The following is a 27,116-nucleotide window of genomic DNA, read 5'->3' as shown; positions in this document are numbered from 1 at the left end:
TTGTGTGTGTGTGTGTGTGTGTGTGTGTGTGTGTGTGTGCGTGTGTGGAGTGCGGCGGCTCCGCGTGTATCCCCCCGCGGCGGCTCCTCCTCCTCCCGCCCCCCCCGGCCCTCCGCCCGCCGCCCGATGCCACCTGCGCTGCGCTCCCGGGGCTGAGGGACCGCGCGGAGCGGGGAAGGTGAGAGCCGGGCGGGGGGTGGGAGGAGGAGGCCGCGGTCCGTTACGTGCCGTGGGCGGAGGGATCGGGGGGAGTCGGGGGTGAACCAGCTCCCACCGCCCGGGGATGGGGGGAAGGGGGGGGAAGAGGGGCGCACACAAAGCGGGGGAGGAATGGGGGGGGCGGGGGGAGGAGCCGCCGTGCCGCGGGGCGGAGGGATCCTCTCACACCCCCCGCGGTGATGCGGCCCCGATCCCTCCGCCCCGCGCCCCCCCCCCCAGCGCCGCCGCCCCCCCCCCCACGTCGGTGGGCGGCCATGTTGGCACCAGGGTTATTTTTTCTGCCTTTCTCCCAGGCGCGACGCTCTCAGCCCTGGCGGGGGCCGCGCTCCGTGCCGAGAGGCCCCTCCCGAAGGCCCCGCGCCCCCCCGAGCCCCGCTGCGGCCTTCGGCCCCTCCCCGCCCCCCGGCGCTCAGTGGTATCGATGGGGGTCGCGGCCCTCCGGTCTGCGCCGTCCCCGCGGAGCCCTCCCCGGGCGCGGGGCGGTGCTGAGCGCTGCTTTGTGTCCGTGGCTGTCGGTGACACGGAGCGCCCCTGCGCTGTGCCCGTGGTGACCGAGCTCGGGGCTGCGGGCACGGCAGTGTGGGGCTGCAGGAGCGGCCCTTCCAGTCCAATGCAGCCGCCAGACCAAGCCTTTCAGTCCACGCCGTTCGCTGAGGGGTCTGGAAGTTCCCATCCAACCCCTTTGCTAAGCAGTACCTTGCAACTCAATCCATTCTCTATGGGAATCCTCTTGACTCGAGCTGTTTGCTGAGGGATCCCTTCCAGCCTGGTCACAAAGTGGTCGCTTCCAACACAACCCAACTGGAGCCCTCCCAACCCATTTGTTATGAGATCCCTTCCAACCTGAGCTATTGGCTAAGGGCTCCCCTCCGACACAACCCATTCCAAGTCTGTCTGGTCCCACACTTCTCCTGCCTGCACCTGCTGAGTCTGGGTGTTTGCTTTTGAGCTGCTTGCACTGTTTTACTCAACACCACGCTGTGGTGCTGCCTTTCAGTCCCAGAGAAGCCTGGTGGCTGCAGTGGGACAACCCAGCTCTGCATCCCCTGCCCTACTCCGTGCTGTGTCACAAAATGTGTGCAGGCTTGCACTGCCCTGCACAAAACTCATGTCACACAACAAAATGCATCGCGTTAGTTTTATCAGCCTGGCTGTGGTAGCAGCTGTCACCCATGGTGAAATGGGGGAGAGCACGCAGGTTGACATGGGGGTAGAGGTTTGGGGATCTGTTTCTTCTTTTAGGAAAGGCTTTGTGGGGAAATAGGAATTCTGCATCTTCCCTGCGCTGAGCCTTGCTGTGTGCTGATGGTTTGAGGTTGCTGCAGATGGGAAGTTTATGCCGTGCCTGGGTATAATTTTATCTGCAGTCGTATTGTGCCTAATAGCAGAAGTGGGGCCGTCCCGCAGCGCTGAGCTCTGTCTGGGCCAGGGGTTCTGCATGTGTTGCTCACAGATGGCACCGTGTTGTGGATATATATGGCTGTGTTGTTTGTGTGCACGATCCCACAGCTGCTTGGAGACTGTCAAAGGACCAGCGACTGCCTTCGTTCTGACAGACCTGCCCCACGCTCCTTGCCATTTGCTGGAATGGAGCTGCAGACAGCTGGTGGGCTCCAGAAGCAGCTTCAGGGTAGTACCGTGGTCACAAAATATGTCCCAAATATTCAGCAGAGCTGCAGAGACACATAGCAGAAAGCAGTTTGTTTTCATCACTCAGCACTTCCAACTTTAAGGTAGATAACAATCATTAAAATTGAGTGTAATAATAGATTTTAATTAGTAGCATCACACACATCAAAGCCTTTAATAAAATACAGAGGACTTTAAATGAAGGCATTCATAGCAAATTTAATACGGCTGTGGACGAAGTTGGGTACCCAGCAGAGCGCAGAGCAGATTCACCTCAGTGTGAAGGATTGGCTGCCCAGCCTCCACCTGCTCCCTTCTTTCAGAGGTGTTGCTCATGATGAATGGCCAAATAAACACTAATGAAAACATCATCCAACATTTTCATCACTGAGATTATATCAGCTCGAAGCTGTGCCAGTTATTCATTAAGAGCCACCGAAGAACATTATCTTTTCTTCAGGGAAGGGATCGTGGCGTGTCTTGACAGCAGGAACCTTTATCACAGGATTCATTTGCATTTAATGTAACCTCGTCGGGTTCTTAAAAAGTGAAGGTGCGTTCCTTGCCATTGAGTATTTCTATATGAGCATTATTAAAAGTGAGTGAGAAAAGTAATAAGACAGGAATTGTGTTGAGCCTGCACGTCCACCAAGGTTGGACAAAATGGAGAGCAGCGGGCACTCAGAAGTTGGTTTATGTATTAATTTCTACCTTGCAGTGTGTTGAGTCATCTCCAGCTCGTCTGTAGGTCTCTTAGGAGCAGATCCTCGATTTTACGTCTTAGATTTTCTTCTCCGGACCCTCAGCATGAAGGTTGTTTTATAGCAAGCGGTGAGGAAAATTGAAGGGTCAATTAATTCTTAATATGTATTTTTCTCACTGATATTTTTCCTTAGGGAGTTGGGGGAAAGGATTGATACATTGGTAGCGTTTGAACCGCGCTGCAATTAAACCTTCACTAGCAAATCCAGGCTGGCGTAAAGCCTGACAAACCTCTGGCAAGGAGTTGAGAAAAGTTTGGTGCTGAGCTGGGATTTCCTGGGCTGCAGCTGATGCACAGAGCTCAGTGCAGCACAGCTGTGCCACATTCGTGCAGCTCAGCGCACAGGGATGCGCTTTGCCCCAGCTGCGCTCCCCGTGCCCCCGTCTTGCAGCCCTTTCCTCCAAGCAGCCGTTGCAGAGCTCCCATCCCCTGTGCGGTAGATCACAGGGATGATGTTTTGGTTTCCCCGGGCCGGCTCTGTCCCCAGCCCCTGCAGTGCTGCCTGTGGGGCTCTGCGAGTCAGCTGTGCTGAAATGCACTGCTGGGAGATGCGTGGCGTCCTGTCAGGTCCGTAACCAACCCATAATTTCCTCGGTCAGCGGTGGGTGCTGCGCTGGAGGTGGCTGAGACTGTTGGGTGCTTGCTTGGTAGTGCTGTGTGCTGCCGCTTGGTTGGCTCTGATTGCTCAGGTGCTTTTAGGTCCTAAATTCATGTCAGATGCACAGCGGGGAGCTGGAACGGAATGGTCTCTCAGCTCCCTTCCAAGCCAAGCTGTCCCGCAGTGGCAGGCCCCGTGCTGCTCCTTTGGCTGGCTCTCCAGTGGTTCGTTCTGCAGTGGTTGTACAGCTTTTGTGCCGTGGTGGTTCTGTGCAATCGCACACAGAGCTGTAAGTTGGACTTTTTGTGAGACCGGCTGCATCCTGCAGTGTTAATGCTGTGAATGACTCCATGTGGTGCGTGGAGTACAGATGTGTTTGAACACGAGTTTGTTCCTATCTCAGCAAAGGCAGCGCAACCAACCCAGAGCGCAGAGCAGCACTGAGGTGCCCGCATCCTTCGCTGCTCCCAGAACTTTGGAGCAGAGCTGTGGAGCGGTTGTGTTAACTCAGTGCTGGGAAGGCAGGCTGTTGTGGCGGCAGCCCCTGCCCCTCTGGTAACAGCCCACCCCTCCTGCTGGTTCCCACTGAGCAAAGCTCCTCTTTCTGCTTCACCTCCTCACCTGTACGAGGCAGCATGCTCTCGTTCCTGACCTGCCGGCGTGCCCTCTGGGCTGCGTGTGCTGCAGATGGCTTCACCCAGTAAGCAGAAATTGGGCCACCAATGGTGCCCTGACAAGTATGGATGTATTTATACTTCTTTTTTTCTTTTTTTTTTTTTAATTAAAAGCCTTAGAAAGTGAAGCTCGTAGAGCAAGAATAGCGCGTCCCATCATGTGAATTCTGAACGAGGCATTAATTTGAAGTCCTTTTTAAAAGTGGTGTGTGTGTACCCAACATAGTATGTCATAACTTGTTTGTTTGTGTCAGATAAATCAAGCTGTGAATGAAGCTGTAAATGCAGACACACATCCTTTGGAGATGGCTTCAATGGGATGCAGCTGTGCGGCTCTGAGCACAACCTGCTACCCACAGGTAATGGGAAACGCTCCCACCTGATCCTCCCTGCTCACGCTGCTGGGAGGTGAATCCCCTGAGTTGAAACCCGTGGGATGGAAGCTGGATGCTTTGTTTGCCACCTCGCTGAGGTGGATTTAGTGCTTGTTTGGTTTATTTCTGTGTTTTGGAAGCTTGGGAGCTGGCGATGCTGTGCAGCGATACCCTGTGCGAGGTTTGTCGTCTCTTTCCAGTTGTTGGGTGCTGGGAATCCAAGAGCAGCCCCAGTCAGGGCTGTCTGATACCTTTCCAACCACGTGAGAGCGTTCACTGATAATGAGATCATTGGATCTCAGACCAGATTCCCAGTCTCAGCTGAAATTACCGTTAGCTAGGATTCTTATTATTACTATTGAAGGAGGCATTGGAGAGGAGGATTTCTCCCTTAGGGTGGGGAAATCTGTAACGATTCAGCACTGCTGGATTTCCCCTGCCAATGGCAATCGCTCCGATCAGCTGCTGTGATCAGCCTCAGGAGTGTGATGGCTGTTGGCTTTTCCCCCTTGTGTGGCGACAATGAGCACAAACCACAGCTGATGGAAATGAAGGATGTGTGTCCTGCAGTCCTGCTGGTGTTTGTGTGGGGCTGAGACCGGCGGTTCCAACCCAAGGGAGGGGAAGCACCTTTCTGCGAGGCTCGATTTCTCCGCACTTTGTCATCTTTCTCTCTCTTTTTCTTTGGCATCCGTATTTTCAGCTGCACATCTGCCAACTGTGTGCTGAAGAGCTAAACGTGGAGCATTTATCATTGGGATTAATCATTTTACTGAGCAAAGGCTTCTTACATCCCGAAATATTCGAGATCAAAGCTCTGAAAAACAAAGCTGTTGCATTATAGAAGAGAGGAGACATTTTCTTGGTTCGGTTGATAGAACAGATGAAATATCTGCGCATAATGCAAGTTGGTGTCAGAAGATTCGTGTAACTACAGCCTCTTTAGCATTTTGTCTTTGCATCTTCTGAATAATTACGAGCTGCTGAATAATATATTTCTCCCAATCTGTGCAAAGCCTCCCTAACCTTCCTGCGGAGACATTTGTGCGCGCTTTAATTAATAGATGGGGTTATTTATCCTGTCTGGAGCTGCCCATCCCCGTGGCCGTGCCGTAAGGAGCGGCTCCTGCTGTCAGTGTCGCCTTTTGCAGGAGGAGAAGCTTTGTGCGAGGAGATTCCCCACCACGGTTTTGATTCTGGAGGTTTCTGCAGAGCAGGAATACAGAAAACCATAAATATGTATCGTGGGTCAGTCAGCGTTGGAGATCAGCGCGTCCATCTCCTAGGAGATGCTGCCGGGTTTGATAAGATTTTGTAATTAAACAGAAGTTAACGGGCAGAGGGGAGATGTGGCTCCTTTGGTTCTTGCCTCCCCTGTAGCAGATTTGTGCACAAACCCCCATTTCGGAGCTGCATTTCTGGAGGCTGTTCCCATCTCGTTTGTCAGCCAGAAATAATTTCTGCCTCTTTTGTGTTGTTTTTCTTTTGTCTTAAACAGAAGGAAATTTGTGTTTGGTGCAGTGGGTGAGGGCTGAGCATCGGGAGTTTTATTTCACTTGTTGTAGAGCCTTTCACGGCTCAATTCCTGCTTCCTACCCTTAAAATGCCGTTACTGCTTTTCCTCTTCCTAATAACAAAACTGCAGTGGGTAAAAGGAGCCGGAGATGTCTTTGAGGTGCCGGATGATGTGCAGAACGAGAGCCCTTCTGAGCGCCGTGCGGTGCACGTGGTTAATTGCTCCTTGGGATTATGACAGTGAGTTGTGATTTTTTGTTGTAGAATGAACTTCATTTGATGAGAGACCGGCATGTTTTCTTCTGTTGGCTGTTCTTTTTGGCTCATGGATCACGAGAATTCTGGGCACGTGAAATGCCCAGCGTGAAACGTTGTGCTCACACTGTGCTGATCAGCAGAGATTTGGGTACGTTGGGGTGAGGTGGCCTCTGCTGGGTTAGGGGTGTTCTGTGTATTCACAGGAGCTAATGGCTGTCAGTTTTGAATTGTTTCCCCAAGCGGAGTGTCCTTGCTGTTAGCTGAAGTGCAGAACTGCCTGCTAACAGGGGTGTAATTCATACCAAGACGGGTCCTTCAGTGTCCCCAGGTGGGCACTGCTCTCACTCGATGCTGCGTGCGCCTCTTTTTGCCCATCTGTCTTTTCTTAGGGATCCAGGGCTGGAGCTCCGTGGCCCCTGGGCTGTGCTGGAAGCTTTTCTTGGGGCTAACGTGGAATTTCTGCTCTTCAGTTTGAACACTCGGTCCTTGTTTCCAGCCCAGATCTCGTTCCACCTGCAGGGCACTGGAGGCTGTTGATAACTGTGAACTGTGGGTGTAATTCTGACTGGGTGGTTGGAATGTCTGAAGGAACCCTTAACTTCAAGTGCATTCAGGTCTGTATTTCAGTGATGTCTGACTTGGCTGCAACCCCAGCAGAAAACACCTGACTGTCGCTGCAGGCAGAACCAGAAAACCTGTTTGGTGCACAGTGGGCTCAGAAGTACCAACAAACTGGGAAGGCCTGGAGAGCATGGCAAGAAGTGCTGAGGGTTGTGATGCCCTGCACTGGCAGTGGTGCGCCCACCCAGGGTTGGGTTGGAGCAGACTTAGGGGTTGTGGTTGGATATTTGGTCTCCTTTGTGTATTGGCAGTAATCTTAGAGTACTCAGAACCATGAACAGAATAAAAGCCGTGATTATTTACCCCAGTTCCTCACTTATTTTGAGGTTCTGCGGTTGGGGCAGTGGATTCTCCTTTTGAAGCAGGTAAGTTGGTTTTGTCATGCAAGAGGAGAGGCTTGCTAGGCAAAGATCGCTGAATTTCCTGAGAATAATAATTCTGTTGTTAGAGTCGTACTTACAATAAAGCTTTTGCTGCCTGACAAAATGCAGTTATCCCATAAAGGGTTTTCTTTTTTCTGCAGGATGGCGGACACGGACCTTTTTATGGAATGTGAGGAGGAGGAGCTGGAGCCATGGCAGAAGATCAGTGATGTGATTGAAGATTCTGTGGTTGAGGATTATAACTCGGTCGATAAAACTACTACGGGTAATTAACTATTTTAGTCCGGAATTATTCCAGCTCTGGGTATTAAGGGGAAATGGCAGTGATTGGTTATGTCTATCAGTAAGTAGTCGCGTTTGATAGCTACGAATCCTGTTAACAATGTAATAAATGCCCATTTTTGAGCTCTTGTTCCAGCTGTGCAGGAGTGAGGTTTCAGGAGGTGCAGAAACCTGGGGGGAGATTCATGCCATGTGGCCAAAGTGCTGCAGAATTGATAAAAGAAGAGCAGGGCGTTGCTTCTCATTGTACAGGGTGCTTCAGGAGGTGTCAGCACCCAGCAGCGACTCTTTCAGGTCCTCCTAGCAGCTCTGAAGTGGGTGAGGTTGACAAGGATTCAGTGGGTAACTGTGTTTCCTCTGTCTTAACTTACATAGTCACGGCAGTGAGATTGAAGCTTGATCATTGTTCCTTCTTTAGCCCATTATTTGGGGTAATCGGTTCCATTCTTTTCCTGTCACCTGTTTTCTGTAAATGGAAAGATGCTTGGCTTTGATGTTCAAAGTTTGTGTTTAATGTGCAGGTCAGCAAACGTCGTTATGTGCTGGCTGTGTCAGACGTGCAGAGCAGTAATTGGGGGCGTGGAGGCTTTGTTTTCCAGAAGATGATAACTCTGTTTGTAAGGAGCTCTGAGTAAAGTGTGAGAGCAGCGCTGTCGGATTGCTGTTGGTATCAGTGCCTTGAGTTGGGCTATTGCACCTATTTTGTACAAATTAAAACTCAACAATTAACGTTTTACGATTTAGGAATTAAAGCATGACTGTCATTAGGAAAAAACATTCTACTGTCCCTTTGGTTCTTCCCAAGTACTTGGGTCTGGCGCATGGTGAAAAGAACACTTACCCTAGAGAAGCGTGTGGGTGAAGTTGACTGACCTATGTAATAAGTTAGGCTTTTGTTTAGCCCCTGCAATTACTTGCTCTTTTAGTTGAGGTTAAGCGTGCGTCAGCTTAATATCTAGAAGAAGAAATGGGGCCATCTTGTTGTAGGCCTGGGGTTCCACGTATCTCGTGCTCCTGCAGTGATCCAGTGTGCAGTGCCATGGAAGCATTCCTGGAGGTTGGTGTTGTTAACGTTTGGCTGCTAACTTATTGTGTTTGTGGAAGGATTTGGCACCTGGGGCTTTGGAGAGCTGGCTGCTAATTGGAGCTGCTAATTGGAGGTGAGCTTATGGAGGGTTTGCTGACTGCTGTCAGCTCCTGCTTCTGGCCTTCATACAGGGAAAGGTCCGTGAGGAGCTTGCTTTGAGAAAGGGTGTTTGGAGCTGGTAAGGTAGGAGGATGTTTGTAAAGAGAAAGGCAAGGTAAGAATTAAAAACAATGACTGCTCATGGTCACCGGGCTGCACCGAGATGTGTTTGCACGAGGAATGTGTTCTAACTGCTGTGCTGACCAAGTTCCAAGGTGAATAATTCCATTTCTTTAGTTGTGAAAGGGTTTTGTGGCTTCAGTTCAGAGGCAGCTTAAGCAACCTCTGTGCATAACTCAGTGCTGAGATCGAAAGTGTCTTTAAGTTCCTTTGGGATGTGTAGATCTGCTTGTCAGACTCACTTAAAAGTCACCGCTTCATTGTTAGTAAAATTTGATCAGACACAAGTAATGAGAAGCGCATCGGTTTCAGTTGGTGCTCAGAGCCCCTCTTGGAAATGTCTTCAGAGTGCCTGGCACTGCGAGCACACGAGGTGTCACCATGTAGTGCACTGGTGATTGATATTTCATAGCTCTACTAATAGAAGTGAATGGAGACAGGCGTTTAAATCTGTCACAATTAACAAAGACCTGGTGATAACAGTGTGCCAGTTAGATTACTGCTTAAAAAAAGAGGAAGAATGTGCATGGCTACTAAAATACATCGTTAGCAGATATTTTGTTTATCACTTTAACATTTGAGTACTCTAGTAAAGTTCAAGGATCTTGCTGATGGAATCGGCTATCCATGGGATCTGCTATCCGAATGACTCCTGGATCCTGTAAAACCGGTGGAATTTGTGACAACGACCCATCCAGATTGGATTCCTGCACCTCTTAGATTCAGAAGGATTAGGCAGAATCACAGAAATCTTAAGAATTTTTCTTTTTTCCTTTATTTTTTGTTGTTTCAAAGGAGTCACAATAAGCTCTTGGCTTAGGAAGCCAATTTGGAGATCCAGCATCTACCTCAAATCTGTAGTGAGGAAAGGTGGGAAAGGAAAACAAGGGGTGTTGATTCCATCTTCCTTCCTCCATCCCTTGCTGTGCACTGAGTGACGATGTCTGCGTGGTCTGTGATCTTTAAGGTCCTTTCCAACCCAGCCATGCTGCAATTTATCACTTTACTCTGTGCTGGAGAAGTGGAATCACAGGTTATTTGTGTTCATCTTATTGATAATTGTATTCTGAGTTGCGGTCAGAAATAGTTGGAGAGGTAACACCTGTGGTCTTTAATCATTAATTAGAGGTATGGGCAGGGATGCAACTGGAAATGGCTGCAGACCTCAGAGGTGTGCATTGGTTTGCTTCGGAAGGGAGGAGGGAGGGCAGTGACCTTTGCAGCCCTGAGGCAGCGTTGCTTTGCAGATGCACAGAACTCGGGGCTGCAGAGCCAGGCCAGCTCTGGTTGTGCTGCTGAGACAAAATGTTCTGCATCTTGGAGCCGTTTGTCTCAAGCTGAGGTTGGTGCTGTGGGTTGGCTCTGTGTTGTTCTTATCTGCTGCAGACTGGCAGGAGGAACGTGGTGCTGATAGGCCGTGTGAAAACACGCAGGAATGCACAGCTTTGCCCTTGGTTTGGTGATAGACACTGAGATTCTGCAGGGTAAAGCAGGGAAACACGCTTGGTTGTGAATCTTTGTGGAGCACTTCAGCTTGATGGTGGAATTAATCCTCCTTTTGATGGTATCCATGCAGCAGAGGATGGATCCTGTGAGTGGTGGTGGGCTGACGGTTGGACTTGGAAATCTTGGGGGTCTTTTCCAGCCTTAATGATTCTGGGATTGGGTAGGCTTGATGGGGATGAGTTGGTGGCTGGACTGATCCTAGAGGTCTTTTCCATCATTAATGATACTGTGAGTATGGTGGTGATGGTTGATGGTTGGACTTGATGATCTTGGAGGTCTTTGGGACCAACACAAACACAACTCTTCAGCCTGCAACGTGGCTTTTTCTTTCAGAGCTCCATGTTCTCTGAGCTGCTGCCATCTCCTGTCCTGCAGGAAATCCTTGCTGGCTTTCTGCCAGTGAGGATTTGGGGTGGCCAAGTGCCCCGGGGGCATCGGTCCCTTCTGCAGCCCATGCTGGCCCAGTAACCAGGGGTCACATCCCCCACAGCCTCACTTTGACTGCAGAGCCGTGGGCTGTGTCTGAGCTGTCCCGGCTTTGGGCAGTCTGGTTTTTTATGCTCATGGCTGTCATCTTGCATTTTGTTTTACGTTAATTAAGAAGACTTACAAGCTAGGGCTGAAAAAGGCCCATTAAATCTACCCATTCTCTCAGTGTAAGGTTTTGTTAGGCTTTGTTTTGCTTTTCCCCTCCAGGATGTAAATCACTGTGAGCCAGCCTGGAGCCCTAACATTTATTGCTTTCTTAAACCACAGCATCCTCCTGCATCCTAAATATCTAACTCCCAAACTGACTGACCATACGGCGATAAACATGCACCCAAATGTCCCTGCAGCGTGCTGTACTGCTCAACAGTGCAGAGGTTCGGGTAGGATATTAGGAAATATTTCTTCTCTCCAAAAGTGGTGATGCATTGGAGCAGGGAGGTGGGCCGCTGTCCCTGGAGGCGTCCAAGATTGGGAGCATGGTTAGTGGCCATGGTGGGATGGGTTGGGGTTGTGCTTGGGCATCTCAGAGGTCTTTTCCAGCCTTAAGAGTTCTGTAGGTGGGCATGGTAGCTTGGGTTGGCTGCTGGACTTGGTGACCCGAGAGGCCTTTCTCAACCTTAATGGCTCTGTGTCAGACCAGCAGCTCTTCTGGGCGACCAGAGCAGCGGGCTGGATGGGAATGGTCCCACATCCAAAAGTCAAGAAGGAAGATTTCCTCACTGAAGGCAGAAGTCTCTTAGCTAATCTTTTTCCATCTTCCTGAATTTCATCTTCAGATTTGTTCCCTGCAGATTAGTTTTAAAATGTCTCAAATTACTGGGACATAAAAGGAAAAAAACAGTGAAAGCTAAATATATTTGAAGTGACGCTCGGCCTAATTTTTCCTTTTCCTAATTTTTGCTGTGTGCTGTTAGCTGTGCCTTTTCCCACTCAAACCAGTTTGCTACGTTCTGTGTGTGTGCACAGCTCGCTGGTGTGTGTCTCTGTTGTTACAGTGCCCCAGTATCCAGAAAAGCACTGTTGTTGACAAGAAAATGAGATGGGAGCCCTGCTGCATGTCCCCCTGACAGCATGACTCCTTTCTAATAATTCCACCATCAGATAACAATACAGCTTACATTCCTGCAATTCCTTTTGCAGAAATCAGAAAGTGCTTTTGATCCTGGAAATGCAGAAATGATGGAAGGAAACTCTGCGCTTCCACAGACCCTGCGGTGAATGCGGGGCAGTGTGAGGTTAAGTTGGGTTAGATGGGAAGCAAAGAACCTTCATCTGGTTTAATCACCGTCTGCATCCGCACTGTGTTGCCAGCAGGAGCCTCGGCCTGGCGGGTGCTGCATTGCAGCCCCAGTCTCACTCCTGGGTGGTTCTGAGAAGGCTTTGGTGTCCTTCTAAGGGAGGTTGTGCTGCTGTGAAGTTGGGTGTCAGGGAAAGGCTGTGCCCCAGAAGGCTGCGGGATGGACCTGAGCTGCTGGAGCTCAAGAGGCATTGAAACTTGCTTCAATCAGAAGCTTGTTTCATCAGCTGGCGTCACTCCCCTCAAAGGAGCAAAATAAACCATTCCCAGGAGCTGCCTGGAGGATGGAATACGTGAGAGGCCGTAGGAGAAAGAGAAGAATGTAACTTGTTCTTCCTCAGCTGATTTCTGCCGTGATCTTCTCGTTCCCCTGAGGTGAAGTAGTGAATCTATGCACATCTGTGTGAGCTCTAGGTGTTCCAGGACCTGCGGAAGCCTCGTGGATCTCCATGGAAGCAATCTAAGAGGAGCACTGATGCTCTCGGATGCACTGCTCCAGATTTGTCATTCTCACTAATGAGAGCCTACAGAAAATTGGGCATACAGCTGTATGCTTCCTGGCCACAATAAAAGGAGTTGTGTAAAGGAACTGCTTGATAAAGGGCAGCGTTTCTGGAGAGAACAACGTGGCAGGTCCGTACTCAGGGAAAGGGGTCCAGATCACCAGACTGACTTGATCAGAGCATCTTTGTCAACCACTCTTTGCTTTAAATTGACTGAAAGCCAAAGCTGTCTTTTGTTAAATGAGCGCAAGACTTCCTAGATGATTTTCAGGAGCGTTATGAAGGGATTACAAAGGTTGCCAAACCCACTGTTCTCTGGTTCCAATTCCCTCCTCTCCATCCCTCCTCCAAGACCTTTCCTTACAAAAACAGTGAATGCCGGAATCGCATCATCCTTTTCACTTGGACCCTGGAGCTCAGACAGCAACACTGGGTTTGCGCTCGTTGCTTCTGACCCTAAAGAAGCAAATGGTGCAGGATAGGCTGCTTCTGCGTGGTGTAAGCTTCATGGAAGTGTTTGGATCCCGTACGCTGAGGAGTGCCAGTCGGCAGCATCCAGACTGTCAGTGCAGAGCATCTTCATTTAAAAGAAGCTGTGTTGGCTGTGGGTCAGAATGTTTTGGCACGCAGCAGGTCTTTTCCTGGATTTCCACATTTGCATAGGAAACATTCTCTTTTAACATCAGCAGTTTCAGTGGTGTTGGACCATTTTGCGTCTCTGAAGCAGTCTGGATGCTCTTTCTGTCTCGTAAGCGCTGAGTAATGATTCCAGTCCTTTGGCACAGCTGTGCAGAGCGGTGGGGGCCCCATCCCTGGTGCTGCCCAAAGCCATGGATGGGGTCCTGGGCAGCCTGAGCAGGTGGGGGGCAGCCAGACCCTGGCAGGGGTGAGGCTGGGGCTGTGGCTCTGATTTTTGGGTAGTGCTTTGTGGAGCCAGGAGTTGGCCTCGGTGGTCTTCCAGCTTGGAGTATTCTATGACTGTGTGGTTATTTGGTTTTCTGGATGGGTGCTTTGGTGTCTGTAGACCATTTTGCCTCCTTTTCCTAGCATATGTCCTTCTTCATCTTCTCTTCCCTTCCTTTTATCACTTCCCCAGTGCTCAGTTGTCAGTGAGTGCTGCCAGTAGACGAGAAATCCTCCCAGCTGTTGCTTTGGTGCCACATTTGGTGCCCCCAGAAGTAACTGGGCCGTATTCCAGGCTTTGGATTTCCTCATCCTGTGCAAATATTTCTTCTGGTTGGCAAGTGAGAGCCTGTGGAACAAATGGGATCTTGGCTGGAGGATGCGGACAACAATAATGAGCTGCTGGAAGCAGAGGGACCCAACTGTATGGATTTTCTTTAGGGTGATCATGGGCCACAAAGTTCCTTGGGCAAACGTGCAGAGGTTCTGGGATTCGTAAGGAAAATGTTATGAGGCAGAGCGGTATCAGAAGAAGCATGGTTTGTTTTTCACTCTGTGATCTTGGTGGGCCCTTCCAACTCACGACGTTCTGTGGCTCTGTGGTTGCAGCTCATCATGGAAAATAGTTGAGGCAGATCTCCGTCATGGGAGGCTTGACCCAAACAGCTGGCAGTGCAGAGAGCTGTGGGATGCTTTTTGTCTGTAGGTAATGGGGAGTCGGGTGGCTCTAGTGGTGGACATGGGATGTTTGGAGTTGAGTTTCAATCAGGACACGTCACTCAAATTAAGAGAAAAAGCACTTAAGCCACTCTGAGATGTTCTTACGACACATATTATGATTTCGGTGGGAGCCCGATGTTGTCACGTGTTCTGTAATTGTGGTGTTGAAGCATGACTGGTGCCTCGTGGAAGTTCAGTGCTGCAGTCCTCTTCAAGTCGGAGGATGCTGGACATGGCTTTAGGGGGTTCAGAACTCGTGTGTCCTTCTGGTGCTGGTTAATTGGCACCGAGCTGCCTGGGATTGGCAATGCTCTTCCCAAACTCGCACAGTGTTGCACCAGGGGCTGGAGTGAGTGGTTGAGCATAAGTTTTCCCAGTATCTGCCAGCAGGTGAATTTGTGCTTAATAGTTAATGAGACTAAAAAAATATTTTCTTTAGCTGCTGTGGTTGTGTTCAAAGGGCGTGCAGAGCCAGGATAATCAATCTCTGAGGCTGCTCGGAGCAAAGAGTTTTGATCACCTTGTTCTTAGGCAGCTCAGAAGGGAGTTTTAACGCAGCAGATAGAAGGGTCTGATAGTTTCACAAGTTTACTTTTAAAGAGTGCTCTGAAAAAGTCATTCCAGTTCTGCAGGAGCTTTTTTCATTGACAAATACAACTTTCGCTCTATCTCTGTGTTTCTTCCAGCCGGCAACCCTCTTGTTCAGCAAGGCGGGCAGCCCCTGATCCTCACCCAGAACCCAAGCTCGGGTCTGGGCACCATGGTGACCCAGCCAGTGTTAAGACCCGTGCAGATCATGCAGAATGCCAACCACGTCACGAACTCCCCGGTGACCAGCCAGCCCATCTTCATCACCACCCAGGTGGGTGCCCTCGCAGCCCCACTCCTGCATGCAGGCTGGGAAGGAAGGTCTGATGCGCTCATCCTTACAGATTTCAGCCAACAAGGACACTCAGGGTTGGGCTGTACCAGGCTCTGAGTGTCTGATGGAGCTGTGGGTGCCCTGTTCGTTGCAGAGGAATTGGACAAGGTGTCCTTTAAGGGTCTCTTCCAAGTAGAATAATTCTGTGGTTCAACAAAGCAGAGAATTTACCTATCTCAGGAAAAAACTGCTGCTGCGAGTACAGCATTTCAAATTGAGCTGGGAGAAGACTTCAGTAGGTGCTTAGGGAAGGAGAGGTCAGAGTAGAGGCTGTAGATCAGTAGGAAGGAGGTCCTGCTGTTGGGTAAGGTGCTGCCTGCAAACAGTATGGCCTTCATTCAGTTGATCCCATAGATGATAGTGCTGGGGGGTGCTCTTTAGATTGGCGTTTTTTTTTGTTTCATTTGTGGTTTTGATTATTTTTGTTTGGTTGTTTTTGTAGGGTAGAAACCTCAAATTGAATGTGCTTGGTGTGTTTTTGGTATGTCAGTGATTACTGTTTGAATGCAGGGATTTCCTGTGCGTAACGTGCGGCCTGTGCAAAACACCATGAATCAAGTGGGAATCGTTCTGAATGTGCAGCAGGGTCAGACAGTCAGACCCATCACCCTCGTCCCAGGTAAGGACTGAAACGATCCAAGCCATGCTTCTGTCATCTTTCTTTACTGAGTACCAAGGACAGATATTACATATTTGAAATATGCAGCTGAAATGCAAACCTTGGAGCTCTAGAGAAGGGGCTTTTCCAGTTCTGTAGTTGATGAAATGTGTGTATTAGTTGCTTCAATTCTGCCAGTTGTGTGCAGCTGGGAGTGGACCCTTTGGCAGCAATAATAAACCACTGGGCAGATGGGGGTCTTTCAAGTGGAAGGAGCGCCTGCCTCACAGAACATTGTAACTTCTTTCAAAATCACACACAGAGTCTTGAGAGGTGTGGCATGTGGGGATGTGGTTTAGTGGAGATGGGTTGGGGTTGGACTTGTTGGTCTTGGAGGTCTTTTCCAGCGGTAATGATGTGATGTGCTCTGATTCGTGTTCAATTCAGGCTGTTTGGGAAAGAAAATTTAGGTGCTGAACTTGTAAAACTTTCATTGAAATGAGTGGGAATTTGGGGAGCTTGGCTCCCAAGTGTTAGAAAACAGATCTTACCCTGGGCAAGGGGTGGACTTTGTTGATTTGACCTCCCTTTATTCATTTCTGTTTGAAGCCCCAGGTACGCAGTTTGTCAAACCAGCAGTTGGCGTTCCTCAGGTGTTCTCCCAGGTGGCCCAGGTGAGACCAGGTACGACCATGCCGGTCCGACCCACCACCAACACTTTCACTACGGTCATTCCGGCCACGCTCACCATCAGGAGCACAGTGCCGCAGTCCCAGTCACAACAGCAAAGTAAGTCCTCTCCCAGCACCTCCACAACTCCTACTGCAACGCAGCCAACACCTCTGGGACAGTTAACTGTGCAGCAGCCAGGGCAGTCCAGTCAAGCTACTAACCCCAAATTAGGTAAGACTTGGAGAAGCAAGGGGACTCGTAACGCTGTCTGTAATTTGCTTTTCAAACATACAGCTTAGAGCTGAAACGCAGAAGTTGAGTCAGAGCTCCTGGGTTCTATTTTTGCTTTGGGCACTGACTCATGCTTCATCTCCTTACCAGCCTGGACGACAACGAGCATCGTGTCGTAGTGCCCAGTTTGCTTTGAGAATCCCTTAGATTTCGTGTTTTGGAGGACGTTCTGAGACCATCAGTTAGAAGTCCCCAAAAGGGGAAAATACTGTTTGTTATTTTGAAATCGCTTGTGATTTTGAAAGATAATGAGCAGACAACTAACAGAAACTAGGCACAGGGCTTTTTTTTTTTAATGCTGAGTTCATGAGCGATAGGATCGCTCAAAAATAGCAACAGGCAACTTAAAAAAATATATATTTCTTCATGCAGCAAGTCGTCACTTTGTTTTTACCTTTAAGTGGTCTTAATTGCCTACAGCTGCATGTAGGAAAGAAGTACAAGTGGTTTTGTGACCATCAGTATCTTGTTCAGTCCACTGTAGGGAATGGCTCGTGTCTTAGAGCACGATCTGGAAGGGAAATTTACTTGCCCGATCATTCCCCTTCGCTTTGCTGGACAGAATCGATGGCTGGTAGAAGATGAAAGGTAGAAGAGCAAGACAAGAGACATGCAAGTGGGGGCAGGCTTCACCCAGTGCATCAGCTCTTACCAGTTCTTGTTAATGCTCCTCTGTTATCCGCCTTTGGCAGTGAGCATCGCGAGCTTTGTGACCGTGAAGAGACCCGGAGTGACTGGTGAGAACAGCAACGAGGTTGCCAAGCTGGTGAACACCCTGAACACTGTTCCCTCGCTGGGGCAGAGCCCTGGCCCGATGGTGGTGTCCAACAGCAGCCCGGTGCATGGCTCCCAGAGATCCAGCGTGTCGGAATCGTCGTCGTCATCGTCGTCGTTGAAAGGTGCGGTGGTGAAATTGCTGAGATCTCATTGTTTCCATGGGCACTCGAAAAGCTTTCCCATTCATTCCTGAATCTTTGTCATCCGTATGTCACTTTTTATCCAGTGGCCGTATTTCATTTGTGGATATTGCTTGCATACATTATTTTGCATTCAAAATTATTGACGTGCATATTGGAAACGCACACAGCCGTAGCACTCTGCACAAGGAGGGGAAAGAACCAAATCCTGGCTGCTGTTCCATCACCTCCTTAAGGAGTCTCAGAGTCCTGTGGTTCTTTGAATGCACATTTTGTGTCATCTGTGCTGAGTTTCTGTGTACAGGTAGGGGTGAAGGTGATGGAGAGGAACAGGGTTATAAACTGAAGTGTGAAATGGCCGAAGAAGGAAAGATTAGTTGAGCCTTTTGTTTTTAATTAGTGTAATGTTGAGATACTCCATGTTAAAGATACGAGGGTGTGTTTCAGCATACAGATTGTGGGGAGTTTGCATCCTGGACCCGAGACAAGTAACGATTCTCTTTTTGTTTTGTGTTGTGGTGTTTTTCTCCCTCCTGCTACAGTCAGTTCATCTCCAATCCCCACCTTTGACTTGCAAGATGGTGGCAGGAAGGTCTGCCCACGGTGCGATGCTCAGTTCCGAGTCACCGAAGCTTTAAGAGGACATATGTGCGTAAGTAACCGCTCTGGGATGAGCAGTTCTCCTGGATCAGGGGTTGTGTGAAAGGGAAGAAAATAGCAAAGGAGAGCCTTTGTAAAGTCCACAGCATCCTTCAGGATGTCAGGACCTCAATTGGATGTCCTGCTGGTGCCAGGATTGTTTTTCAATCCTACTGACAGCAAGCAGAGATCTGAATGTTAAATCTGCATTATTTTTTCCTTCAGAGTTTCCTGGAGTGCACCTGCCTCCTTTTAGTCCTGGTTAGCCTTTGCCTGTTTGCCCTTAATAGCATCAGTAGTTCTTCCTGGATATTTCTGAATGTGTGGCTTTTATTTTCTTTTTTTTGTCTTTTAGTACTGCTGCCCTGAAATGGTGGAATTCCTCAAGAAAAGAAAATCTCTCGATTCTGAACCAAATATCCAATCTGCAAAGCCTCCATCTCCAGAAAAAAACACAGCTGTTGCTTCCCCACCCTCTTCCACTCCTATCCCTGCACTGTCCCCACCTGCTAAAGCTCCAGAGCCAAGTGAAGGCGTGGTTGACTCGTCCCAAAGTAAGCTCATCATGTTGGTGGACGACTTCTACTATGGCAGAGACAGTGGCAAAGTGAGCCAGCTGCTGAACTTCCCCAAGGTTCCGACTTCGTTCCGGTGTCCTCACTGCACCAAGAGGCTAAAGAACAACATACGGTAAGGGATGCAGCGGGCCACAAGAAGGCGGCAGTGTTCTGGGTGCTTCAGATCTGCAGGAGTGAAAATGAGGTGGGAGCAGCAGTGTCCCAGGTGTCCCTTGTGTGGGTGTGCTTCGAGCCGAAGCAGAAAAGCGAGGAGATTCGTCTGTCATCACACACTGGGTCAGGGAAAGGTAGAATGGATAAGAAGAACGGAAAGCTGGAGGAGAAGAGTGGAAGAGAAGAATAGTGGTTGGGGTCAGAAGTGCTCCAAAGCGCTGTACTACGACATCTCCTCTGTAACTTCTGGAGTTACAGAACAGGGGGTTGCTGGATAGGGGATTTGTGTGCTGGTGTTGGGAAGAGCGAGAAGGAACCTCCTCAGTGCTCTTTTGAGTCAAAGGTTACTTTGGTTTTATCATTCAATCTTTTGGGCCCTTATAAGTAATGATAAAATGCGTTAACTCCTGGTGTAGCATTCCTAGTGCTACCAGGACTACAGGTGCAAAATGTGTGGATTTCTGCTCACACCCTTTCTGTTCATAAGATTTATGAACCACATGAAGCACCACGTGGAACTGGACCAGCAGAACGGAGAGGTGGACGTGCACACCATCTGCCAGCACTGCTACAGGCAGTTCTCCACTCCGTTTCAGCTCCAGTGCCACTTAGAGAACGTCCACAGTCCCTATGAGTCAACAAGTAAGCTGGTTTTGCTGCTGTAGTTCTGGGTTTGAGAGGGTTTTTGTCTTAGGTTGATAGCCAACCTGTTAAGATTAGTACCTTAACAAAAAAAGAGTGGTAATGATTTCTTTAAGGAACTCTTGTTCAGAGGAACTTGGTGTAAGCGGTGGTGTGTTTTGCCTTGTTGTCTTTGTTGACCTCCAGCTGTTAGCTGCTTTTTCTTTTCTTTTTTCTTTTGCAGCAAAGTGCAAGATTTGTGAATGGGCATTTGAGAGCGAGCCGATGTTCCTGCAGCACATGAAAGACACGCACAAGCCGGGGGAAATGCCCTATGTTTGCCAGGTACTAAAAGCCATTTTAAAAAAGAGGGAGTGTCATTCTGGTGGAGGTGAGGCTTTGCGACACCTTTTGTCGTCAGGAGGTTTGTGCCGGATTCTGAACATAACATCTCCACCCAGGGGCCCGGCGCTGTCCCTCCGAAAGAAAGGCCCTGAGAAAACGATTTTTAATATATTCCAACTGTGTCGCATTGACTGTCTCTTCCTTTTCCTCATGGATCCTTTCCTCATGGAGTTTGAATTGTGACCCCTTTCTTTTGTGAGAGGTTTCAGTCAGTTTCCCCAAGCTGCTCTGACTGCTCTGCCCAGTTCGGCGCCTCGCTGACGGGATGAGAAAGTTCTTTGGAACCTGGTTCCAGAACCCCGCTGATGGTTGTTGGGGATCTGCACGGTGCCACTGGATCCCCATCCTGCAGCGGTGGAGCTGCATCCTGAGGTTCTTTCAGCACTGTTTCTGCCCACGCCTGCAGGTGTGCCAGTACCGCTCGTCGCTGTACTCAGAGGTGGACAGCCACTTCCGAATGATCCACGAGGACACGCGGCACCTGCTCTGCCCCTACTGCCTGAAGGTCTTCAAGAACGGCAACGCCTTCCAGCAGCACTTCATGAGGCACCAGGTACTGTGTCTGTCCTCGCCTGTCTGCAGAGATTTGTCGTGGGCGCACGAGGAGGTGCTGGGGCGAGGTTCAAGTGAAAGAGGAGAGGAAAGGAGAAAAGAGAAGAAAGGAGAGAAAACCTGTTTGAAAGAGGGGTTTTGGTGGAAGCTGCGTTCACTCTGTAACAAATGCAATTTGCACGCTGTCATTCTGGATGTTTCACAGGGGTTGTGCTGCAGAGAAGAGGCACTGCTCCTTTAGGAGCAGCACAGATTGCTGCAGAAAGAAATGCGTTTTTGCTGGGCTGTGTGTGTGCTTCGTGTGGTGGTGAACCGGCAGCTCTGTGTTCATTGGGGGTTTAACTTTTTTTTTCTTCAGGTAATAAATAAATAATGTTGTACACATGCAAATGCAAATCAGCCTGGTAGCTGAGCGTTCTGTTTCCATGTGTGCTGGTGGTATTGACAACATATTTGATGTGGGTGTAGCTGGAGCGTGCTTGCAGAATGCAGAAGTGTGGCCTGCTTACCAAGTGCCTGCATTTATTTGCCCCCAAAGCCCTCCATTGGCTTCTGGAAGAGGCAAAGGCAATGCAAGCTTGGAAGGAATGTTTCCTCCTAAGTCAAGTACTGCTTTTTTAATTAAAAAATATGCAAAAATAGTGAGATGGGGGTCAGTGGGAAGGGAATGCTGTGCTGGTAGCCCTTTCAGGCTCTAAAAAATTGGGACTAGATTTGGTTATAGGAGGGAATAGTGCTACTTTTCTTCTGTTTTTTAAAAAGCAAAACAACCTGCTTGCTGTGGGTCCTGTTCCTCTAACACGGAATGTGTTTCGTTTGCATTTGCTTTAGAAGAAGAGTGTTTATCATTGCAACAAGTGCAGACTCCAATTCCTGTTTGCCAAGGATAAAATTGAACACAAGCTGCAGCATCACAAAACGTTCCGAAAGCCCAAACAGTTGGAAGGATTGAAGCCTGGAACCAAGGTAAGAAACCCCAGTGTCAATCCTGGTTCCTTGGGAGACGTCCGTGGTGTCTTTATGGGTGTGGTTAGAAGAGATGTTTGCCTCATCTGCATCCAGTACATCACGTTTGCTGGCCCAGCCAAGGCATCTACAATTGAAGGTGCCTCAACTTGTTGACTGGATGCCTTCTGTTCCGTGCAAACAGGCTCAAGCCTTCTGTCCTGCTCTGGGTGGAACGAGTTGTGTCGTAGACCCGTTTATTCCCTTAAGTGCCCCAAACTGCCCCAAGAGGAGTCTGAACTGAGATAGCTCGCTTCTGCCCTTGTGCTGTAAGAGTGCTCTGTTCTATGCAGGTGACAATCAGAGCATCCCGAGGACAGCCCCGGACGGTGCCCATCTCTTCGAACGACATGGGGCAGAGTGCTGGGCAGGACGCCGCGCCGCTCTCCTCTGCTGACCCGCAGCCCATCTTCCTGTATCCGCCCGTCCAGAGGAGCGTCCAGAAGAGAGCCGTCAAAAAAATGTCAGACTTGTTGCTCAATTTCAAATTGCAGAGATTTTCAGGGCAGTGTGGTGGCTCTTGTTGTGCTGCAGCGGTGGCTGGTCTGTGTCTCGCTGGTTGCCAAGGAAATGTTATGCCAGGAGAATCTAGCTTCCCACAAAACAACATTAAAGCATGTTACGAAAGCTCTTCAGATGAAACTGAAAGGCAGAATTCCCTGTGGCAGGGGGTTGCACATGGCAGGGGTTGTTGCAACTGATGATCTTTGGGGGCTCCTCCAATCTTAAGCTATTCTGTGATGATTAATTAGGTGGGCAATTTGACAGAAACAGTGAGATTCCATCTCCAAAGGGCTTTCTGCCCACCCTGTGCCATGCCTCTTTGTCTTCATTTATTTTCATTTATTATCCACTCCATTGTGATGCGGGAGGCATTGAGCCTGGCACTGAGGCACCCAAAAGCTTTGGTGCAGGACAAGACCAGTTTAACTTCAGGAAGCTGACGCGTGTCCCTAAACGTGTGTGCTGATGGTGGCTGTAGCTGCAGATGCCTCTCCCACTGACGGCCACTTCCCTCTCTTCTCAGGAGCGTCCTGGGCAGGCAGACCTGCCTGGAGTGCAGCTTTGAGATCCCCGACTTCCCGAACCACTTCCCCACCTACGTCCACTGCTCGCTGTGCCGCTACAGCACGTGCTGCTCCCGAGCCTACGCCAACCACATGATCAAGTAGGTGTGATGGCTGAGTGTCGTGGCGTCCCACAAAGGGGTTCCACACCAGTGCCTGGTCTGTAAGGTGTGCGTTCTGTGTCTGCACAGATGTGGGCGACAACTTTGGGATAAGATGGGAAAACTGGGTGTGAGAGCTGAAGGATCCATTCCCCACGCGCTGCTGTGGCTAACAGCATGCGTCCTGCAAGCTTGTTGTTCCGTGCTTCTAGGATTTCTTGCTAAAGTCCCATATTCACATGAAAAATACCATTAAAAAGTAAATGAACAGAAGTTATGCTGTGGTTTTATAAGCCTGTACAGGACCTTTGTTAGACCCCATTTTTGCTTTTTTAGCAAAAAATTTTTAGCATTTTTGCTTCTTTAAATACAAGACAAAATAGGAGGATTGAAGCCAGGGTTGGATCTGTCTTTGTAAACATGCCAGATTTCATATGGCTTTATAACCTTCAGATATCTGGAACAATTCTGATGTTTCATTAACCTTTTTGTCATACAGCAACCACGTTCCCAGGAAGAGTCCCAAATACTTGGCTTTGTTCAAGAACTACACTGCCTGGTAAGGGAAGACTTGTCCTCTCACTTTAATCACCCGGGGATCCGGTGTGCATTCATTTCCTGATCTGTCCTGTTCTTTACTTTCACATCTGCTTCTTAAGAAGCACTACTTAATATTTGCAATGCAGCAACGTAGATCAAGTGAAGGCAACCACCGCTGCCTTCCAGAGGGAGGTCAGTTCCTTAGGGAGGGGACACTGCAGCGCTCAAGGGTGATGTTTTCTCCCTGATGTGGGCACGCACCTCTTGTAATAGCTTAACGTTGGTACAGAGCTCACTTTCTTCTTGTTGTACAGTGGTGTGAAGCTGTGCTGCTCCTCCTGCCTCTTTGCGTCGTCGGAGGGTGATGTAATGGCCAAGCATTTGGTCTTCAACCCATCACACGAGTTCAGCAACATTATTTTCCGAGGTAGGAGTTTGGAAAAGGAGCAGAAGAGTTGGAATAATTAGTGAAAGATGTAATGCATGAGTTCCTGGAGCCCAGCTCAAACGCAGCCGTTTGTCCCAGCACTCACTGACTGCTGAGCATCAGTGAAATGCAGCTTGGGGATCTTCTGTAGTTGCTGAATGTGTCACAATTGTTATGGAGATGAGAGCTAAGTCTCCAGTGAGGCTGTCAGCCTGAGCTCAGCCGTGCATCTTAGATCTCAGGAGATATTCCCAGGAAGGAACAATGCAGAGGGCTTCAGAGAGCTGCTCTGTTCCTTTGAGACATCATTGTACCTTTGTGACACCAAGAGGCCTGGAGCAGCTGCTGATGTTGGGCTTTGAATGGGGCCCGGAGCTGCTGCTCCAACCATTTGTTGCCATTAGTGCAATTTGCAAAACTGAAGGTCATTTCCTACAGCATCTGGCCGAAGTTGAGCTTTCCTAAGCAAATTCCCGGTGTTTATTTCTGATGGGTTTGGGTTTCCGTGGGGTTTTGGTGCTGCTAGCAGGCAGTTCTCATTGATTTGGATGTGGGTGCAAGACCTCTTGGGGAAGGGAAGGGAAGGGGTTGAATGAGCGTCGGGTTCTTGCAGCAGATGGGGATGCCTGAGCCTTATCTCTGCGAGAGCGCTGTGTGTTTGCACTGACTTCCTGCTTGTTTGCAAAGCCGCAACCGTCTTTGTCTTTTTCTGCAGGGCCTACTTGGATATCACATTCCAGGTAAACTCTTTGTGAACTCTCCTGTCATCTGTTCAGTCTGGAGGTCGGTTGCTTGTTTTCCCCCTGCGGTTTCATTTCCTTGGTTTTAAGAAGGAACTGTGTTCTCTCCCCAAGGCACATCCAGCCCCAGGACAGAAGCATGAAGAACATGTGCCCTGCCTATTCCCCCAGTAAAGCTGCTACTGTGAAAACTAAGTCCGTGTTACCCGCGAAGGATGACCTGGAGCCCGAAGTGGCACTGGCAGCCCACACCCGGCCCCTGCTCTGCCAGGAGGAAGAGTGCTTGAATATCGATGCTCAGGAAGACGAGCAGCCAATGAAGGAGGAGGAAGCTGCAAGCAGAAAGGAGCAGCTGTCGGTGAAGAAGCTGCGGGTAGTTCTGTTTGCGTTGTGCTGCAGCACGGAGCAGGCGGCCGAGCACTTCCGGAACCCGCAGCGGCGCATCAAGCGCTGGCTCCGGAGGTTCCAGGCTTTCCAAGAGGAGAACTTGGCGTCGCTGTCGGAGGGCAAATACCTGAGCTTGGAGGCCGAGGAGAAGCTGGCGGAGTGGGTGCTCACCCAGCGGGAGCAGCAGCTCCCGGTCAACGAGGAGACGCTCTTCCAGAAGGCCACGAAGCTTGGCCGCTCCCTGGAGGGCGGCTTCAAGATCTCCTATGAGTGGGCCGTGCGGTTCATGCTGCGGCACAACCTCAGCATGCATGCGCGGAGGGCGGTGGCCCACGCGCTCCCCAAAGAGGTGGAGGACAACGCCAGCTGCTTCATCGAGTTCGTGCAGCGGCAGATCCACACGCAGGACCTGCCCCTCTCCATGATCGCGGCCATCGACGAGATCTCCCTCTTCCTCGACGTGGAGGTGCTGAGCAGCGACGACAAGAAGGAGAACGCTCTGCAGACGGTGGGGACTGGCGAGCCCTGGTGCGACGTGGTCCTCACCATCCTCGCCGACGGGAGCGTTCTCCCCACGTTGGTCTTCTACAGAGGTCACGTCCAGCAGCCCGCCAACGTGCCTGAATCCATCATACTGGAAGCGAAGGAGAACGGCTACAGCGACGACGAAGTCATGGAGCTGTGGGCATCGCGAGTGTGGCAGAAGCACACCGAGTGCCAGAACAGCAAGGGCATGCTGGTGCTGGATTGCCACCGAACGCACCTCTCGGAGGAGGTACTGTCCCTGCTGAGTGCTTCCAGCACTCTCCCGGCTGTCGTGCCCGCCGGCTGCAGCTCCAAAATCCAACCCCTGGATGTTTGTATAAAAAGGACTGTGAAAAATTTCTTGCATAAAAAGTGGAAAGAGCAGGCCAAGGAGATGGCGGACTCCACGTGCGATTCGGACATCCTTCTCCAGTTGGTTTTGTGCTGGCTGGCGGAGGTGCTGGAGGTCATCAGTGACTCTCCCGAACTCGTGCAGCAGTCCTTCCTGGTGGCCAGCGTGCTGCCGGGGCCGGACGGCACGGCCAACTCGGCCACGCGCAACGCCGACATGCAGGAGGAGCTGATCGCGGCGCTGGAGGAGCAGCTGAAGTTGGGCGAGGAGCAGCAGCTGCAGGAGGCGGCGGAGGGAGAGGATCAGCCCCAGAACGAGGAGTGCGCCGACCCCGAGATCCTGCACCAGCTCTTCGAGGGGGAGAGCGAGACTGAGTCGTTTTACGGCTTCGAAGACGCCGAGTTGGATCTGATGGAAATCTGAGCACTGATCTGCGAGCTGGTGATCTGGAAAGGGTTGTTTTTTCAATAAATGTTGGATGAGACCATTACACTTCCCTGTGGATTTGTGGGTTTAGGAAATTTGTAGGCGATCACTCAGATAAATAGCCATTTATGCTGTTCATTTATAAGTTTTGTGCTTTTTTAAAGAAAAATCACTGTGTTGGTATTTTCTGAAAATATATTGTGGGTGAATATTTTTGCGTTTTCTTTACCTCACTGTATCATAGTTTTCTGTTTTTATTGTGCAGAAATGTTTTGAATTATACATTGTCAATGTGACCATTTCTAAAGAAAGGAGAACAGATGTAGCTGACGAACCGGTATATAAACCTTTTGGATGTCTTAACACAGGTTGTTTTTTTTTTAACACTTGACCCGGAGCTTTAGGTTTCTGTGCTGAATTTAGGTATGAACGATTGCTTTAGCGTGTGAACCTCCTACAGTTGGCCCTTGCGAGTTGGGTTTGGTTTGCTTTTTCTTTCTTTTTAATTTTATTTTCTTTTAAAGAGTAATTCCTTGGCTTGTGAGCTGGGACGCGGGATCCGAGCACAAGCGGAAGCGTTTTGCCTGCGCAACGCCGGCGATGGTTGTGGAGCCCCGGCGCTGCCGCGCGGTCGGGTCGGGTCGGTCCTCCATGGGAGCCACCGGCAGCACCGCGCTCCAAAGAGTCCCGAGAGTGCAGATGGAGGAGGGAAGCCGAGGCTGCCTTGGTCTTCCCCTGTAGATGGGAGCTAAATGTATGGACCATTAAGCGTTGATTAACGACGAGTAGTTGATAAACGTGCTTTAAGCAGTGGCATCAGACACTACGTTCCTTAGCATTAGAAATCTGATTTAACGAAACAAACTGTGACATGCACAAAAAGAAGACGTTTGTTTTTATTTTTCACTGCCAGCTTAAATTTTTCTACAATTTGCATGTTTGAGGGTTTTTTAATTGTATGTATTACGGTATAAGCGGAAGCATTTTGACATACAGAATTCGGAAGCACCTGCACCTTTCTGTTTCCATAGAGGTTTTGTGAACCTGCCCTATGACCTAAGGAAAGCAGGAGGCAGCATGTGCAGACCTGTAAATGGTTCATCTTTAAAATGTACATACGTGGAACATTTAATAAAACCAGGGAAATGGATTTATAAA

General features: G+C 49.7%; 1 protein-coding gene across 5 annotated transcripts; it reads left to right on the top strand.

Annotated features, from left to right (window-relative positions):
- Positions 1 to 113: 113 nt before the first annotated feature.
- On the top strand, positions 114 to 27,116 carry POGZ (pogo transposable element derived with ZNF domain). Of its 5 annotated transcripts, none has more exons than XM_042887967.1 (18): positions 114 to 178; positions 7,175 to 7,299; positions 14,727 to 14,902; positions 15,473 to 15,581; positions 16,170 to 16,244; positions 17,216 to 17,422; positions 17,983 to 18,092; positions 18,435 to 18,769; positions 19,298 to 19,452; positions 19,676 to 19,776; positions 20,243 to 20,389; positions 21,220 to 21,354; positions 21,687 to 21,856; positions 22,421 to 22,561; positions 23,061 to 23,120; positions 23,416 to 23,528; positions 24,244 to 24,268; positions 24,383 to 27,116. In XM_042887967.1, the coding sequence occupies exons 2-18, from the start codon at positions 7,176 to 7,178 to the stop codon at positions 25,953 to 25,955; spliced, it is 3,756 nt and encodes a 1,251-aa protein (XP_042743901.1). In that variant the 5' UTR covers positions 114 to 178; position 7,175; the 3' UTR covers positions 25,956 to 27,116. The 5 variants fall into 5 exon arrangements, with proteins under 5 accessions (XP_042743901.1, XP_042743900.1, XP_042743899.1 ...); XM_042887966.1 differs by having other exon boundaries at positions 16,170 to 16,349; XM_042887965.1 differs by having other exon boundaries at positions 16,170 to 16,463; positions 21,223 to 21,354.

This window comes from Lagopus leucura, unplaced genomic scaffold, assembly GCF_019238085.1.
Source record: "Lagopus leucura isolate 7727_CA_CO unplaced genomic scaffold, USGS_WTPT01 Super-Scaffold_100127, whole genome shotgun sequence".
In the NCBI taxonomy this organism is placed as follows: domain Eukaryota; kingdom Metazoa; phylum Chordata; class Aves; order Galliformes; family Phasianidae; genus Lagopus; species Lagopus leucura.
The sequence above is the reverse complement of the archived record's forward strand: the minus strand, read 5'-3'. Positions and strand labels throughout refer to the sequence as shown.